General features: G+C 39.2%; 1 protein-coding gene across 1 annotated transcript in view; it reads right to left on the bottom strand.

The window, feature by feature from the left end:
• Positions 1-19,884, bottom strand: part of COL25A1 (collagen type XXV alpha 1 chain) — a 323,508-nt gene that overhangs the window by 150,444 nt on the left and 153,180 nt on the right. The window contains exons 3-4 of the mRNA XM_063336217.1: positions 10,137-10,181; positions 8,014-8,021 (exon numbers count right to left, since the gene is read on the bottom strand). Coding sequence (XP_063192287.1) covers positions 8,014-8,021; positions 10,137-10,181 — 53 coding nt within the window. The remainder of the gene's footprint in view (positions 1-8,013; positions 8,022-10,136; positions 10,182-19,884) is intronic.

The raw sequence follows: 19,884 nt of genomic DNA, 5'->3' as shown, positions 1-19,884 counted from the left end.
ATCACAGTACAAAGAAGCTTTTGAGATTCCAGATGTTTTGAATTTTCTATGTATTTAAAAATAATAATAATAAAAAAAAGTTAAAATCTGAAATAGTTATCAATGCTTCACTACCAAACCTGAAATTTATTGCGAGTTTTGCTGGTATATGTTTAAGATGTTATGTTGGTCAAATGCCAAAAATAAAAGGTGGTCTGTGAAGACACCTGTTGAGAGAAATAAATGCTGTAGAATAGGAAACTTCTACAGGCTCACCAAGCCAAATCTTCAGGGTAAGGTCAGGAACTGACATAACCGCTCTTTGAGCTTAGACGTTTATATTTTACTACAACCTGCGAAAAAGAGGAGACCTGACCAGCTACTGGAAATACCACAGCTGTTGCAGAAGTGCTTAATACTGCCACAGGCTGTGCTTAATCACAGATGAAATGCTCTCAATCTTTGGTCATTTCTTCTCTTCCAATTATTCCAATTATCTTTGTTTTACAGCAACTGAGCTGCCATAGTATCTGAAGCTGAAAAACTTGCAATTGGGTGGGGTTAATTTTACATACTATATGTATTATTTACACTAAAAAATAACAACAGAATAAAGACTGCTAGATACATCTGAACTGACACAAAAAGCCCAGCCGACACCTACCCCTTCTTTTGGTAGACTTTCACATCAGATCTGTTAAATGGGAGAAAATAAGTCTTGCCAAGCAATTCTTTTATTATTTTTTTAGCAACACTGACAGAGAAGACATAAACTGGAAAAGCAGACATCCCACAGGCCACCCTAATGAGAAAACTTTATGCCTCAATTGTATTTCCTTTCTTCCGTTAAAAATTAATTTATGTCACTTAGTTTTAAAGAATATATAAAATACCTCCAAAATCAAACTGGTACTCCCCTAACTCTGTAGATGGCCTAGAATCTCCTAAGAAAACTCTCCCAGAAACAAGGTCAGTTCCAAAACTCGGTCATAGCCAAATTACTGAAACGTCATACACACAGCTCATACTTCCAGTCCTTGGCAGCTCTCGTGAAATATTGGTCCTCATGCATGGATGAGAAACATCCTCTGAGACTTGTGCTCTCCAGTGATGTGCACAGAACCGGAGGCAGAGACAAGAGGAAGAAAACCTCCAGGGTAATCTTCTCATGCAGCTAAGCCTCCTGCTGCTGACTCCCAATGGCAATGGGTTTTCTCATTTTTAAACAGACAACACATACGTGATATACCTAAGAATATACAGTACCTTGTGAGAAGTTATTGCTGATACTGAATGCTTGCCCCAAGTACCCACAAGAGTACTTCTGTTTGGTTTTGCAAGTTCTTCATGCTTCTTAAAAACAAACAGGTGGAAGAAGAGCCAGATTTCATGGTTACTTAATGGAGGCGAATCCAAAAGAGCTCTTAAACACAGCCTTGCCTTGTTGCTGCGCAGAACAAAGCTCAATGCTTTGCCCTACACAAAGATGCTCTTTCCAAACTGCACAGGAAATTTACCCCATATAATTACACCTGAGTTTCATGATACGAAAGGAAGGAGGGAGGAAGGAAGAGGGAGGGGTCCGTGCTACGCTGCTTCTTAATACACGTTTGCCTACACAGCCCCAATCTCTAACTGGAGACCCAGCAAAGAATGAAATACGAAGCATTGTCAAAGACAAAGCAACACAGCAGGACAACAAAATGCCTATTTTTAATTTCTCACAACAGTAGTTTTCATATTCTTCCAAACCAGGCCTATTTCTTCAAACTCAAACTGCTCACAGCCCTGCTCTGTTCTACCTGGAATTCTCTTTGCCTTTAGTAACACAGGAACAGAAAGGGGGGGGGAGGGGGAATCAGAGCCTTCTAACAGCAACCTGAAATTCTTTACAAATCTGGATATCAGCTTGTCTTATGGTATACTGGGGACACATTTTTACGGATGCAAAAATCAAAAGTGTGATGGTAAAGACATTTTCTAAGATAGAAGGAATTAAAACAGACTAAAGAATAATTTAAATTCTCCTCCTGTAGTCCTAAGCTTTGTCAGTTTGTTATCCTCACCATTTCTCTTTCAAGAGTTAGAAAAATTCTAAATAAAATAACAGGTATGCAAAAGTGAAAATGCAAAGATCTACATTTCAGTTTTGAGCAAGTGATGATATTTTACAGTTGCAATAGAACAATCTCCAATTTAGACACACCCTTTTCTGCAAGAGAGGAATCCGTCTACATTTCTTGAAGATGAAACAAGGATGTTAGGAGAAATGGGATTTTATACCAGGCACGTCATCCTTCGGCGCAGCCATAACCCTCCACAGCCCTAAAGATCTTGTAAACACACCAGGTGGTCTGCAGAATGACATCATGGAAAGATGTAGGAGAAATTTCCCCAATACCCTCTTTTATGAAACATACTATATGGGCTTCTTCATATTCTGACACTTTATGCTGAAGATAGCCCAGCTTTACCACCATAGATGAAATAACTTCAAGCATATTGAGATTGATCTGTACCCCAACTTGGGAGAAGGAGTGGGAGAAATTTTTTCAGTCTGATTCAGTTTTTCAACAGAAAACAGTAAGTAAATTCTATCCATTCAACCAGCTTATAAGATTCTTTTTCCCCTGCAGAGCATCACATAGTTTGGCCCCTTCACTGCATTCACAAGCTGCTGGGTTGATTTTTTTGAGGGTTTTTTGTTGTTTTTTTTTCCAAGTTCTAGCATTATTTCTCAAATGACGGTGTCATACAAATGCCTGTGCCTGCAACAACTGCCTATGTTCTCTTTCTCCAAGGTTTGTGCACTCTGTTCTCATCTATTTAAGAAGATGTGATAGCCTATTTCAATTGTAAACTGAAGTTGGAAGAGTTACAACTCTGAATTTGGTCACTCTCTGTTATACAAAGCTCTTAATGAGGATAAAAGAGTTGTACCATTGTACATTTTTATAGTATTCATAGCGCCTTACATAATAACCAATTAATCATGGTCTTATAAACCCCTTAATAACTGTGTTACTTATTAGCAGTAATTCCAGCTTATTTTCTTGACTTTTGATACCATATCTTCCCAGGAACTTAGGTTTCTCACTGTAATTCCTTTTAATGTTATTATTCTTTCTTTAGGTACCTTTAAAATTAGAATGAACACAGACCATGAAAAATTAAGTCTTGGAGGAAACAGCCACTAGCTTTTGTGAGATCTCAATGCTGCGTTTTGGCGTACTGAGCAGCCAGCTTTTTTAGGTTATATGTGGCAGATATACCTCACTATCCTCACAGAATATCTTATAAAATCCAATAAAGATTAAAGCAATAACGTTTCTACAGGAGTTAAATAGGACTCTAGAGAAATAAATTTAAACACTAATAGCCTTTTCATAGAGCTCTACAGGGCTGTATAAGTACTTTTAATGGGCATTGCACTTGCTGTTACATATTTCCCATTCAAAGCAGGAGGATATGGCTGAAATTGAAGAGGTCAAAACAGCCAGCCAAGTGACAACTTTCAAGAACCAAAGCCAAATTCTATTTCCAGTCAAACAGGAAGAAGTGTTCAATCAGTGCTAAGCACTACTGAAGGCACACATTTGCCTGCGCATGCACAGAAATGCATTCAGACTAAATTCTGCCCATAATAATGCCACTATAAGACCCAGCAATTTCAACCGCATGGCTTCCAAGAACCTTTATTGTCTTCAGATCCCATAACAAATCTCTTCAAGAAAATTGCTCTGAAGAAAATTGTATTTTTAAACTGTCCCTGTGGAGCCTTCAAAATATGCATGAGTCCATCACTAATACATTCACTCATTTTCTCAACTTACATGTTAGGCCAAGAAGTTAAATCTGTGAGGCTTTTGTGCTTTGCACAACATAAGCTTTACCTTGTGCGTTAAGGTCATTAACTAGAATGAGGAATACCAAAGATACTTAATTTCCATGGAATTAGCGACCTAAGAGCCTAAGGGCTGGTTTGTTGTCACTGTGGGTCTCTCTTCTTCTAAATCCCAATCTTCATATACAGACCTCACAGCTGGGTGATGACCAAAAAAGGGTTTTTAGCAAGCTTTTCACTCCGTCTTCTCTTCCGCACACTTGTGCACTCACCTACACAGATTAAGCACTATAAGTGAAATGGGAGTGTGTACTCTGAAACCTGAGAATGGTTTCAGTATATCCAAGCAGATTTCTTGATACCGACGATTTATTCCTCACCAGCTGACTTTCAACTATTCATAATAGTAAAGACAGGCATTGGATGATGTTTCATTGGTAACGTTTCTCAGTAAACTCTGCAACTACAGAAGATGCCCAGAAAAAAAATACTGAAATGGGCTGCATCAAAAGAAGCATGGAAGGTGATTCTGCCCCTCTACTCTGCTCTCATGAGACCCCACCTGGAGTACTGTGTCCAGCTCTGGGGCCCACAGCACAAGACGGAACCTGCTATAGCATGTCCAGAAGAGGGCCACAGAAACGATCAGAGGGCTGGAGCACCTCTCCTGCGAAGGCAGGCTGAGAGAGTTGGGGCTATTCTGCCTGGAGAAGAGAAGGCTCTGGGAAGACCTTATTGCGGCTTTACAATATATAAAGGGTGCTTATAAGAAAAACGGAGATTTTTTTTTTTTTCTTTTTACCAAGGCCTGTAGCGACAGGACAAGGGCAATGATTTTAAACTAAAAGAGGATAGGTTTAGATTGGACATAAGGAAGAAATTTTTTATTCTGAGGGTGATGAAGCACTGGAACAAGTTGCCCAGAGAAGTTTTGGCTGCCCCATCCCTGGAAGTGTTCAAGGTCAGGCTGGATGGGGCTTTGAACAGCCTGGTCTAGTAGAAGGTGTCCATGCCCATGGCAGCGGGGTGGGAACTAGATGATCTATAAAGGTCCTTTCCAACACAAACCATTCTGAGATTCTGTGATTCTGTGAAATTGTTCTGTACCTGCAGGTGCAATTTGTATCTAGTAAGAGAAACATTTTTAAAATTCACTGAAAAATTAGGCATCTTTATATGAAATACATAGGTAAATCAGTATGGGAGGGCCCTCCATGCTATGCTATCAAGTGCTCAAAGTAAGATCATTATCATCCTTTAACAGTCACTATGTTCTGCACATGTACCATCTCTGAAATGCATCCACTAACACATTTTGTCACTTGGTTCCTAATCCACACATGACACTAGGCATGTACTTCTTTCCTTGAATGGGACACTGCAGTCAGCTTGCCTGACTACTTGAAAGAAATATATTCTTAATGGATTTTAGAAAGATGCATTATTTCATATATTATTTTTTTTCAAGCAATAAATCCTAAAGATAGTAATTAAACTGACAGGGAAAAAAAATATATTATCAGAAAATTACTCCATGATAGATAATGCAGCCAACTGCTAGAACCTCTGTAAGAGCATTTTACTTGGTTGCATTGGATGGAGCAGTCAAGAGAAACAGGACACAGTTAAAAGAAAGGCCTTAGAGATTCCATATGGCAACTCTACAGCTTTCTAATATGGAAAAGTGAGATGCAGTATCCCACTAGAGAATTTTTTTAAATTAGAGTAAAAAAAAAAAAAAATCATTCTTTATGTAAGAATGAAGTAGATCAACACAAAATATGTACGATGTCAAACAATAAGTGTATTGCATTTACGCATTGTAAACATTCAAGTTCTTTTAAAAACTTCAAGTGTTTTTTTGTCTTTTTTTTTTTTTTTTCAAGTCCTACATTTTTTAGGTAGCTGAGAAACAGAAAAAAAGATCTTTTTGACAGTAATAAAGCAAAACCAAAATACAGCAACATGATTTTAGAGTAATATAAGCTATCATAAACATATGATGAGTTACCGGATAGCCATTTCGCCCTGGTAGACCCTGGTTGAATGAGATGAAATGGTATGACACACATTAACAACACAGTCATGACATATGACATAACAAACATGCAGAGTACATTACTGGCAAATTATAATTTGCTTATTTATTATTTTTGTATATGTGATGATATTACAAACCAACGAATATAAAATAGGTACTACACAATGAAGAAACGAGGCTTTGGCGACGGAACTTTTATGTTTTAACTTAAATAAACATTCTAATTAAAAGGCTACTGGCTACTTCGTATGCTTACTGGAATTCCTTTTTTTATGAAGAGCACTACACACGTAGACTGAGGGGCAATATGTGGTTAAATGAAAAAAAAGTTTCGGAGCCTAGGCAGCAAAGTATCAGATACGTAGGCTACTGCTAGAACGTAGGTGCCAAAGAAGAAATTTGAGAATGTCGTAACAGATCATAAAAAAAAAAAAAATTGAAAGCCCCAGCCTTTGACTGTTATCACATGTGACACTCAGTAGTCATGTACAAGGAAAATAAACAGAGCACTGCAGTAGCCTTTGAAACCACAACATACACCTAATTCCATGCAGTGCTATGTGGGATACAGAAATATTTGCTATTTTAAATAAAACTGATTACCACAGTCTCCCAGGTGAAAATACTAATTGAGTTCACAATAGTTGCCCCTAGCCAGACTGTCTATGGAAACAAAAAAGTGAATTAAGAAGAGAAATTACATTTTTTTAATGCCTTGTAGCAACTTAAACCCTTACTGCCTGCCAGCAAGACGAAATCTTGTAAGTTTTGAATATGAAACTTGGAATTTTATGTCCGATAGTTCTTAAAAATATTCAGTCTTGGGAGCTATTTAAGATTTGTGTTAATATTGCCACAATCTAGACTTGACTTTTTTTTTTCTTTTGCCTTCAATGGACGTATACTAAAACAGTAGGGAGCTGAACTCAAAGACATTCATAACGAGGCACATAGTGAACTCTTGCCATGTTGTCTTGCTCCAGGAAAATCACTTGTATTATGATTTATGGTTGTGCTTTGTGTTTCATGGGAAGACTGCAAAAGAAATTGGGGAAGCCAGTGTTCCTTTCAAATAAACAGCACCATTATGCATTAAGCCTGGCTTTTCATTGATGGCTTGTTAAATGAATTTGCCGCTATGAACTGCTGAGCACATGGTCCGAACCTTTCAAGGATAAATAGTATCACTGCTCAGTATATATGGTTTACAGCAAAATCATTACATCACAGCAGAAATTCAACGTGTTAATTCACTATTCTCAAATATGCATGTAGCATACAATAGACAGATAATCTGGTCCTGAAAATATTGTGGAAATACTGTATCTATCAAAGAAAAAAAAATAGTTACAAGTCTGCAAACACTGTAAGAGAAATACTGTTTTAATGGTCACACTTTTACACCATATGGTGCACATGGATGGCATGACAAACACAGATGTTTGAGATATATGTGTTTAGTCCCGTTCTTTTGACCTACCCCAGGAACATACAACAAAGGAAAAAAAAACCCCAACCACCAAACAAGCAAAAAACCCCAACCAAAACCCAAAATAAACATAAAACCCCAGAAGAGAAAAACTGTTTTATTACAAAACAGGAGTAGCATAAGATACAACCCATTTACTAAACTGAATAGTATTATTGAATATTCATTTTACACGAGCACTTACTGGCTTCAGTACCAGTTACACTGCAATGAGCTGGACAGCCTGTACACCTCCAAAGAACAAGGAGCCTGTACCCCAAGAGTTTGTGATAACGTCAGGGGAAGTTATTACCCAGATAAAGGCAGTGACCGAGTCTGGACTTAAGCTAGCATACGCACACATTTTTACAGTGCAGTACAGTATCTGTTATCAAGTCTTAAGGAAAACAAACATAACATACTTACGTGGAATTGTGATCCAAACTGCTATCTGGAGTGCCGAGTATAAAGCTTTATTGTTTTAGAGGCTTTTTTCTTAAGGAACTTTCTGATTAAGTTATTCAGCTCCAAGACAATCAGTGAGCGTTTATACTGTAAAAGCATAAATACCAAAACTCCCTCTTGATGATACATGATCATTTTATCATGGTGATAATTTAACAGGATTTAACAGATTTCTCCCTGATTCTGGAAGAACCAACAATGTATCATTGTACTTACAGGAGGTCCTGTGGGGCAGGGGAGAGGGAAAGAGGGTAAAAAAAAAAAGAGAGAGAAAAAAAGAATATATAAGCTTATGAAGTTATTAAAGAAAGACACATATGTACGAAGCCACACGCGAGGCCTCAGGATTGTAAGTGAGCAACACTGCTAATTCACTGTACAGATTTTCCCATTCAAGTACTTTTTAGCTTTGGTTGTGCTTTGCATCTTTTAAATATGACTAATGGCTAAACGCATGCAAGTGCACCTTACCAATTCTCCAATTACACTCATGCAATCTTATTTATGCGAGTTGCTTCTCCATCCATTTCCATGCAATTTCACGCCAGTCCAAACATACCCACCATGGGCTACACTTCATTTTCTCAGACTCCACATAAAGCGTATGTAACCACATCACCAGTTTCAGCCAGCCACGCAGTTGGCATTTGACCACAGCTTGGCTGCAAGATTGCACAAAGTACCCTTGGCATTTAACCTTGGCGTCTCGTCAAGACATACGTGCACTGGCATCTTCCAGCCTTCCAACTTTGCCTGTGAGGGGAGGTTTCAGTGGCCACCTGACAGCGCTGAACTTTCTTTTCATCACCTTCCTTTCTCAAGGCACACATATAAAATGCTCCCTATTAAAATGTCACACTTCGTGAAGTGATATTTGCACATTTTTTCAATTATTTAGACTCAAAGACTTTTGTATAGCAGATCTTGGAAACATTATCAAAAGGCCACAAATCAAATCTACTATTTCAGTCTTATTAAGTTGAGCAGCTGCAGCTCCCAAATCAATGGCATTTCATTAAGCTTTTATGCCTCTCTCTAATTTCTGAATAAAGTGAAGTGCAAAAGGAGTATAAAACAGCAGCAGCTGTACTTTGAGATTGCTTTTAATATTGACAGCCTTTTGGTTTTTAACAATGAAATTTTATTGTCCAGTAACTAAGGCAATTTCTTTATCCTGGTAAACATTCTTAAACAGCATTTTAAGGTGCAGGTCTGTTTTTAAATGAGAGAGATCAATTTCCTTTGTTAATAGTTTAATATGTGTTTATTTGAGATGTAAAAGGAATTGACAGGTGTCCTGCAAAGTAATTTCCAGGATCATTTGTAAGACAATCTTCAACTACAGAATTTCCTTGTGTACCATAGCATTTTTCCCTGAAGTATATACTAATCCAGCACCGAATGGAAACACCAAGGTGATTTATATTAACCGTTGGCAGGGCTCGGCTTCAGTTTTGTGATGGAGGAAAACATGGAAATAATTTTTAAGAGCCAGATAAATGATCGTTTACAGAGATAGGAGAGGCTACATAAGATTTACAGAGGTCAAGTCGATTGGAAGATTTTCCTGACTGGCAGATGAGACGAGACAGCCAAGGCAACTAGAAATGCTCATTTTCTCTCGCATCGCCTCCAGAAAGTTCACCTTTATGAAAGACTCAGTCCCACAAGGTAATCAACAGCTCCAGTTCCCGCGAATGTCGGCAGGAAGAGGTGCTCAGCATCTCATAACATTGTCTCAAATGAAATTTCAAGCTCCACACCAACAGCGGGATTCTCTCAACAGCAACCTCCCTGGTACAGGGTAACGAACCAACAAATGTTTTTCTTATTTCTGTAAGAACCTAATTGCTACTCATTTCTCGTAAACAACAATTTCTCCCACACAGAGTAATCTACTTATCACATTATTGCCCTGAGTACCGACATTCTTAACGCAAGTAATTTTATTTCCTTCTTTATTTCCTTATAAAATTGTTTGTCTCAAACCAAGGGTGCCTGACGCAACACTGACTTATAGTACTCCAACTACTGACTTACATGGAGTTACTCTAACTTGCGCATGTGTGAGAAGACACCAAAACGGTTTGGCAATTACCAATGGTACCATGTCAAGCATTATGAAGTGTGCCTACAAATTAATGATGACCAAGACTAGGAAACTATCTGGAAGGCCACCAGGCATATGCCAAGGGTCACACATTTTTACTAGAGAAGTTTCGGAAGTCTCTCCCAGAGCACACAAGCAATAAAACTAAAAATGAAGGCATGCTGGGTACGCATCCTCAGAAAAACACAGACATCAAATAATAATGGATCTTACGAAATAGAAAACTTACCAGTCTCTCCTCTTCTGCCCCGCTTACCTCTTTTCCCTGGAGGACCTAAAAAGAAGATGGTGGGTTGTAACTTTTTTCTTGAAATTATAAGTAGAATATCATTTGTGTTTGGATGTGAAGGCATTAAACAGATGCATTAAATGGAGTCCAGAGACTTTGGCTGAGCAGGGATAAAAGATAACCAGAATAAGATTCAAGAAGTTGAAGATAAAATTGACAGCTCCAAGCTCTCAGAGAAAAGGCTGGGAGAAACTTAAGAGGTCATCCAGTTCATCCCACTTTCTCAAGGGAAAAAAGACATCTAGATTATTACTGCAACTTCCACAGACATTTTTTCCCCAGTATTTCACAGTTCTGACAAGTGAAACATTTTTCTTTATGTGCACTTTGCGGCATTGAAGCCCATCAATTCTTGGGCTTCCGTGAACCATGAAACCCCAGAGAAGAAATTGTTTGTTTCCTTCCCTCAAAAAAAAGTCTTTATATTTCTCAGTATTGCTACACCATTCCTTCAATCTTCTTAAACAAAACTTATCACGGGGGATTAAATTTCATTCAGTTATTCCTGTATTAAGCCCAAAGACTGCCTTTTATTTATAACAGCAAATCCTCCGGAAAAAGCATCCAGCCTCCATCTAAAAACATCCCAGAGATGAAGAAACCATCACCTGGCCATCCCCCAAACACTAACAATAGTATGTGTTGTTAGACACTGTCTAAGGTGCTCAGTCCCTGGGTGCTTTTTGCTAAGAAAGCCTTTACGACCCATTATCTTTTCTCCACAAATATTTACATACTATAGTCACTGTCTTCTACCACCTCTAAAGAAAAAAACAAAATCATTTTTGTCCCTCATTTCTGCACTCCAGCCTTCAATGTCCTTTCTAAACTGCAGACATCAGAACAACATTCTTCCTCTCTTCTTGGTGACCTTGACATACTGCTCCTGAAAATGCAAGGAAAGCAGGCTTGCACTTCTTGTGTAGCTGGGAAGAGAGGCAGCAGCTGTGGTGGTGACACAGAGTGCCGAGCTGCTGCTGCTCTGAAGGGAGAAGCCCAGGTGGGACTCTCAAAGCTGCTGGAGAAAGGCAAGCGCACGGGTGGAATTTCCAAAAGCGGCGACGCATGCAGGAGCGCAAGTACCTCCGCTGTGGCTGTATCTCAGTGTTTGTAATAGATATTAGGCACAGAGGTGGTTTTGTGCCAATAGTTAAGCAACTGTCTGCTACTTTAAATGGCTACAAGATTTTACAAATCATCTGAACTATCATCCCATACCTTTAAATGCATATGAATGCCAAATCTTACTTTGCATTATTTATTTGCGGCAATCCGGCTTAAAAGACTAAGATGCTGAAAAGAAACATTAGTGATACAATTTCAAGCTCTTGCCTTGAAGGTAGACAGGTTTATTTCTACTAGAACATTATAAATCTCACTAAAATCCTTCTTTCTTGTTCTGTTTTAATAATTACAGTAGTAGCATAATGCAACACAAGTTTAAGACAACAATATTATACAAAGCAAGAAAGGCATAGGATATTCATTATCAACAGCATACTTAACAAGACAAGAATATTTTGTTATTATATGCTGAAAAATAGCAAGAGTATCACATCAGTGTACAGAACCTTGCAACTTTCTCCTGAAACACTCCAGCTTCTGCAAGAGGTATCTGTGGGAACTTCTTACACAGGTAACGCGTGTTACAACACATAAGTTTCTATACACACATGCTTCCCCCCCCAAACTAACACTGAAGCTTATTAGAGTCCCTATGCTTGCACATACCTCTGCAGTAGTCCTCAGTGGAGATTTCCTGGGCTACCCCCAAGGTCACAACACAGCTCTGCAGCAACCTGGGCTGCTCACAAACATGGTGTGCAGGAGAAGATTGTAAGGTTCTTCACCAGGTAATGACCTGTCTTTCAGCATATAGTAAAAAAAAATATTCCCATCCTGTTTTGCAGAATATTATTTTATTAAACTTTAACTGTGTTATATGTGTGCACACACACGCACACAAACATGTCTACCACCAAGCTTCCTCTTGAGAAAACAACAGGACTTTGAAAGTAAAAAAACTTCAGCCACAGACCACTAGCAAAAGGCATTAAAGCCACTAACAGAAAACCCTGAAGGTAACTTCAAGCTACGAATTTTAGGAAGGAATGAATTTTGTCCAGCAAACCATATTTCCATAGAGCATTAAACCACCAGTTTAGCAGCTGTGTACAGTGATGGCAAAGAAGGGGCTCCAGTGCAGTTCTTTCCTCTGACATCAAGCACTGACCCCTTCTAAGTCCTTGTTCTGAGATTACTAGATTCAGATATATGTGTCCGTCACCAGAAAAATGCTTATTATTGTAATATTTCCAAAGTAACCACACCACCAAAGTTACTCTAGGCAAATTACTCTGAATTTACACCAGCATTAATGAAATCATACCACCGCCCCGGCCTTTGGCTCGTCAGGCCAGCAGTATTTAAGGGCCACTGAGTGACGTGGATCACTTCCCCCTCTCATTAAAAGCTTTTTCTGCACTACTCAGGCCTCTGTCAACATGGTAGCATTTGCAAACCTCTTAGAAATTGTAAGATGAGAGGTGAATCTTGCAAACTTCTGGGTTTTGTGGACTAATACAAAACAATTCATTTTAAACAGGTAATCACAGATGGTGCCAGTTCACAGAAATGCTAACTCTCACATTTAAGGTCATCACTAGATGACCTACTGCTTCAGAAACTACACAAGCTTTCACGTTTCCCTGAACAGGTTGCTTTCTCTAAATCTTAACTGCTAACATCATCTGTTGCTCCAAGAGTTTCTAGTTACCAAAACCCTGGGCATTTTGCTATAAATATTAATTTCCCATCTGTTTATAGTTCTACAACTTTGCACTGACTGCAGGATTTCGTGGGGACTCATTGCAGCAGAAGGAGCAGTGAATAAAGTTACGCGAGGCACGTTGTCATCTTACGACAAGTCCCCAGATCTGCACACAAGCTACTCAACGTATGACAACTATTCTGAACTTTCTTGCCCGGGGTGAAAAATCTCTCTAGAATAGTATCAGAAATGTCCACACTGAACTGAATTTAACCCAGAGTATTTAAGAAGTAGTTTGTTTTGAACATTAAAAATGTAAAACTGAGAAAGAAAAACAAAAGTTTGAATCTCAGTGGAGCGAGCTGGGTTAATAAAGATTAATGATACTGAGCAATAAGCAAAAGCTAGTTTATAGCACACAGTTTGCCAATACATTGTTTTCCTAAACTCACTAGATTCACTTACAGGTAGGGAGTATGAGTAAAGTGACAGAAGATAAGCTGGTTTTCATTTTTAACTTAGTTTAGCTTAAAAACATTTGAAACTATTTTATTCTTCCAAAAACATTTATGAATCTATTTTTTCATGAAGATAAAGTATAGAAAGGGTTGGTTTTTCTTCATTGAAATGTCAAAAAAATTAATGCCATTGCTATTCCATAGCCACCAAGGGAATTTTGAAAAGCAAAGAAATTGCGGCAGGAGGGAATGTTATATTTCCAAAAACTGAGTCAATTACTTAACTGAATTTATCTTCACAAGCACTCGATGTCAGCTGTTCAAAAAGTTTCACCTTTCTTACCTACCCATGAGGAAATGGCAAACAAACAAAATAAATCCACAGGCAAACAAAACCACCCCACTCCCCCCACACAACCAATGTCAACCAGATAACAGTTTTAGACTTTGACATTTGATATTTTAAAAGAAAATATCAAATATAAATATAATAATATAATATCAAATGTAAAAAAGAAAAATTCAATAATAAGGCTGTAACAATTTCTCCCCTCTCCTCCAAATTCCTCCAATAAACCTCAACATTCTTCTCAATCTCCAGTAGAAGTAGCTGTTGAAATAACTACCAATGAAGCACCACTGTAGAGACCATGTAGGAATAAGAATGTAACTACTAACAGGTTTTCCAAGACATTTTAAAAAATATTAAGCACCACTTTGGTGACATTCGCCTTCTAGTAACGGGTATTCTAATCTTTGCAATCAGAAATCTCAGATTATAATGATCCAAATCAGAAATAATTAGTACAGGTAGACTACAGTCAGATCATTGCTGTGGTCCTGGAGAGGTTGCCTCAATGTGCCTTATTTCTTTTTAATACTTTAATTATTTGTCCTCTATGTGCACAGCAGTGACAGAGGTCTGCGGCAGATTTACTATTTTTATACTGCTATATGGGAGACAGTTTTTACTGGAGGAAAGCAGACTAAAATTGTATGTACCCCACTATATGCCTTGCTATATATCAAAAACGGCCACATAAATCAGCCACGCACCTTAAGGGGTGGGAGCCAACATGCCATCTTCACACTACAGAAAGACTCAGCTATGCATTTAAGCTTTAACAGACAAGAGAATCTATCTTAATCTGGTTCTTAAGAACACCATAAATCTTAATTGTAGATCTATGCATATTTTTAAACCAGATACAAGAGATGAAAAACACGCTTTCTTAAAATTTATTTATTATTGTATTTTTCTAGTGCTTAGGTTTGAATCATGAGTTAAACTATGACATCATTAATTTATTGAAGACCCTAAAATGTAAAGATGGTGTATATTTTTCACACATTAGACAGCAAAATTAGGATTTTCCTCAGTTCAGTTCTCCATCTACTTTCTAAAAAAGAACATTCCAAAAGCATGAACAGGTTCTCCTTGCTCCAAGGAAAAAAGGAGTGACCTATCAAAAGCCTAAAACAAGAATAATGTTTTCCTTCTCAGAGATACATTTTTAGCTATAGAAGAAAAAATAAACACTGTAATAACGCACATTTATGAGGCAGTGGAAAAACTGTTCTCAGGTTTTTAATTGGTATGAATCGGTGATGATGAGCAAGTTAACATTGCTTCACACCAGCTAAGAACTTTCAAAACAGAGGGACAGACAATGTACAATTTGCCTAAATCAAGCTTTGCCTCCGTAATTTTCTCGTAATCTTCTAAAGACTAATCCTATGCTGTTAAGGAGACGGAGTCAATAATTAAGTGGCCCAAATTCTGAGAGGAAGTTATGCCATAACAGTCAGGTCTTTCAAAAAAATCCACATCTTCACCTTTAGAAGGGTGGTTCTAGCATATTGTTACACTGGCGCCACCTGTATTCTTGCATTTATTGATATGTTTACAGCAAACCAATTCTACTTTTCAAAGCAGCAGACTGGAGGAGAAAAAAAAAAAAAGAAAAAAAAAAAACGCATTTGGTGGATGAGACCTAGAGTCCCTCTATCAGCACCTGCCAGGCACATCAAAACGCTTCCCCATTTGGTCATCAGCTGATCTAGAAAGTCAAGTTTTTCCTAATTTTGGGGAAAAGTACAGTGGCATTATCAAGTCAAAGGAAAAGGTTTCACCCACCTCCGGTTATACCAAACTCCAACAAATACTCACTGTCCCTCTAAGGAAGAGGTCCTACACCAAACCAGCACCAACCTAATGATAACAGAAGAGTTCAGAATCCTGTTCCCTGTTTTAACGATGCGCAGGATCTTGCTCACATGTCACTTGACAGACACACGTAGCTGCTGTTAAATGTAATGAGTATTCCATATGTACATGAAAAGAAGAATATTTTCCTGGCCATTTTGAAGGACATCCATTTCACACGTAGTTTACAGCAACATAAGATTTTCCCTGTCAAGTCAGAAAAATGAATTGACCCAATTACATTTTCAGAGTAAATCCTGAGCAACTTTGCTGAAGTTAGTAGAGTTACTTCAGTATCACTAGGCATAAAACTGCCAACCTTGCTGAAATCATGTGATTAAAATATCTAGAAGTCAGCTGAACCAAACCAATCAAACCACCCGAACTATCCTTTCCGATTCCTCTGCAACACTGGCAAAATAACTCCTGTTGCATTTCACAGAATCACAGAATGGTAGGGGTTGGAAGGGACCTCTGGAGATCATCTAGTCCAACCCCCCTGCCAGAGCAGGGTCACCCAGAGCAGGTTGCACAGGAACGCATCCAGGCGGGTTTTGAATGTCTCCAGAGATGGAGACTCCACCACCTCTCTGGGCAACCTGTTCCAGTGCTCTGCCACCCTCAAAGTAAAGAAGTTCCTCCTCATGTTTAGGTGGAACTTCCTATGTTCCAGTTTGTGCCCATTACCTCTTGTCCTGTTGCCAGGCACCACTGAGAAGAGCCTGGGCCCATCCTTCTGACACCCACCCTTTAAGTATTTATAAGCATTGATAAGATCCCCCCTCAGTCGACTTTTTTCCAGACTGAAGAGACCCAAATTCCTCAGCCTTTCTTCATAAGGCAGGTGTTCCAGTCCCCCAGTCATCCTAATTTGACAATGGATTCAACTCTCTCCTTTCCATTTCCAGAGTACAATCCAGCTGCCATCATTTAAACCCGTTCCACATTTCTCCTTGTCAATCAAACTCAGGAAGGACTTGCAGTACTGCGCTGAACAGAGCCAACCCCTCGCTGCTCGGAGGGAAGGGACCACTTCCCCAGCAAACTGACACCTCGGTGTTTTTACAGCCATAGGACCACCAAGTGACAGTAGAGACCTGTGACGCAGGTAGGCAGCAGAGCGGCAGCCACTGAGCCTTTCACACCTCTTCATGGTGTGAAATACGCACGTCACGAGCAGCACGGTGACTCTGGTTAATGCTGCCTGATTAACTGCCCCATCCTGCCACCCTCCTCCTCCTGGAATGGTCAGACTTCAGCGAACGGTACTGAGACGTCCCAACAGGCTGAGCTCTCACCCAGCAGACGTCTGGGCAACGTGAGACTCAACATACGCATCCATGGTCCTTTCCCATAATACTGCCCTCAGTTCCATCCCAAATGGGAAGATGTCTATCTTCAAAGCTGAGCATGTTCTTACAAACGCTGCATGGATCTATTCCAGCCTACTTCATCAGCCTTTTTGCTCTTCCCTCTTTTGTCAGCTTTTTTAGCTCACGTAACGCTTGCACTCTTCTTTCCTCCTACTCTGCATAATCATCCCACCTGGCGTGCCGATCTTCTGCTTTGTACCTCGGTCTGTCTGGGACAGCCTGCCTGAATTTCCTGCCTCATAAAATTATCTACCTCATTTTGAGCCTCAGCTGGATAAATAACATTCATTGTTTTGCACACAGTACATCATCTTTTTGGCTCACCATGAAACATCATTGCATTGCAGGGCTTGGATACATGTCAGAGGCTATTATGCAACTTGGCTGAGAAAATGCCGAAATCAGTCTATCTGATCCACGGCAAAAGTCCTCGCTAAGTCAGATTATTTGTGCCACTTCTGTGCGTGCTAAATACCATCTGAGTAGAGGCATCTAGCCTAGCATTCACTAGTACCAGATACGACTGAGGGAGCTCAGAGAATCCCATGATCATCACTTGTAAGATAGGCAGAACTGTGAATACACCTACATATTCTCTCTCTTTCTTCTTTGGTACTTAAATATGCTTGAAGCATGAAAGGTTATATCCCTTCCAAAAATTTAAAATAATTCAGTATTATCATTCTAAATTAATTCTATAACTATATCAATGTCTACTCCTTTTTTCCCCTTAACCTTGTAAAATTGTTGGCCTAAGAAACCATGTGTGACAATAAGCCTCACAGTGTAAAAAATACCTCAATAAATATTTGTTTCTTTTTGTCAACAGTAAGTTTACTGTCTCATAAAATCACAGATGTCTCTTTCTACATTGCTATGAGACTGAGAAATTTACATTCCTTACCCAGCTTCTTGATACCACTGTGCTAAATAGCACACACATTTTTAAGATGTTTTCTTGCTTGCTTCCTTTGTAAGGTGAATACACCCTGTTTTTTCAATCTCTCCATCTGAATTTTCTCCATATCATAAATCACAAATATTACTACCTTTTCCTAAACTTTCTCTGATTCTGCAGTGAGTCTTTTAGCATGATAAGGCCAAAACATCTCATGCTTCGTCCACAGTCCTGAGCTCTCTCTCCCATGTGACTCTTAGAGGAGCAGCACTAATGCATGTCCAGCAGAGCTGCTCTATTCCAGGAGTCAGCAGCTGGCGAGGAACAGCCTGACACAGCCTTTCCTGCAGAGCCTGGCAAGAAGCATCTCTTGGCCCTTGGGTTCTCAAGCACTTTCCCAAGAGTAGGTCCTCCCTTCCAAGCACCGTCTGTACTCCAAACTTATTTTCATAATTTCTTTAAAGACAGATCGCTTCAAATCTGCAAGTTACACTCTACTTCATCTTTCCCCCTAACAATACACTGGCTCAAAATGAAATCAAAGGCAGAAACTTCTTAAGCAAGACTTAACGTCTTCAACTATAAAGTAGAAGATAAGCCTTGACAAGCAAAATGTACATAAAATTCAATTCTTGGCTACGAGTAACCACTGGACACCCTTTCGTGTCTTCCATCTAACCTAGAAATCCCAAGATTCTTTCCTTCTGTAACAGCTGCAGTAGACGGTTCCCAGCAACCCTGGGTTTTGAGTATTCCCTGAACACTGTGTAACTTCCACTTCGCTCTCCCTCCACCTACACTACTCACAAATACAGTTTTTTGGCATGAATGTACTTCACCTGTTTGGTCCTATTCAGACCAGGCACTGGGAGTGTTTGAAGTTGGGTTTTTCCTGCCCTGCCCAAGGATATTTCCTTGGGTTGAAGCTGCCTGAGAGCTTTGCACATGCTGCTGGTGCTGCTCCTGAGGCCAGATGCTTGAGCACTTAAAGGACAGTCCCCTTTTAAATTGTGCTGCTGGCTACCAGCTCCCAGCCCAATCTGAAAACTGGGTTCATCAAACACTACATAAAACATCAGGTTCAAGTATCTTCTCTTAATGACATGATATAAGGTGGGTTATCTACTTTCTACAGATACCACACACAACCTTATTAACACAGATAATAGGTGTGAGAGCAAGTTGTTCTGTCTACAAATCCTCCTCCCACCAGTTTGCATCTTTTTCTCTGTGTTTCTTTCATTATTGTTGTTCTCACGTTCTACGTGAGCGACCAGTGTTCTAGCAAAAATGGCAGCACTAGTTTACCTTACAGACCTACAGCATATTTTGCATTATTTTTCATCCTTATGTATGCTAACAATCTGGACATGCCCTTTGCCACAGGTGTAGCTTTAGGAGGGCCTTAACTGACCTATTCATACATATATCACAAACCTCTGCCAAATTACAGGAGACTTGTGATGCACTACAGTCCCAAAGTTTAATCATATTGACATTTTCTCTCTCTTTTCAGTAGGAGGAGGACTAGGGTAGGAAACACTGCTGCTTACGTGACCTCCTTTTAGGAAGACAATGCAGAACAAATAGGTTCTTGAACTTTGCATTTTTCACAGGTTACTGTATCACCAAAGTGCTGTGGCAGAACGTGTGTAACTGATGATATTTAAAATACTGTCAGAGGTGAAGTTTCGCATTTATAAGGCAATCAACGAAATTATTCACCTCAGATCACAGCTTTTGTTTCCAGCTACAAGCTAGAATTACAATCTATCTTGCTAAAGCAGTCTGAAATAGATACCAGTAGCCTGGGCTGGAACAGTCTGCTGGTTCTTACAGACTAAGTTTTAGTGGTGAGGCTGCTAAACTATTTTAATGAACATATAACACTCCAAGCACACATGGTCATCTTTGCAAACACAGAAATAGCTGCTATCACCTGGCTGACAAATCTTACTGAGGGACAGCTGAAGTATGTAGGGA

Source organism: Chroicocephalus ridibundus, chromosome 5 (genome assembly GCF_963924245.1).
Source record: "Chroicocephalus ridibundus chromosome 5, bChrRid1.1, whole genome shotgun sequence".
Taxonomy (NCBI): domain Eukaryota; kingdom Metazoa; phylum Chordata; class Aves; order Charadriiformes; family Laridae; genus Chroicocephalus; species Chroicocephalus ridibundus.
The sequence above is the reverse complement of the archived record's forward strand: the minus strand, read 5'-3'. Positions and strand labels throughout refer to the sequence as shown.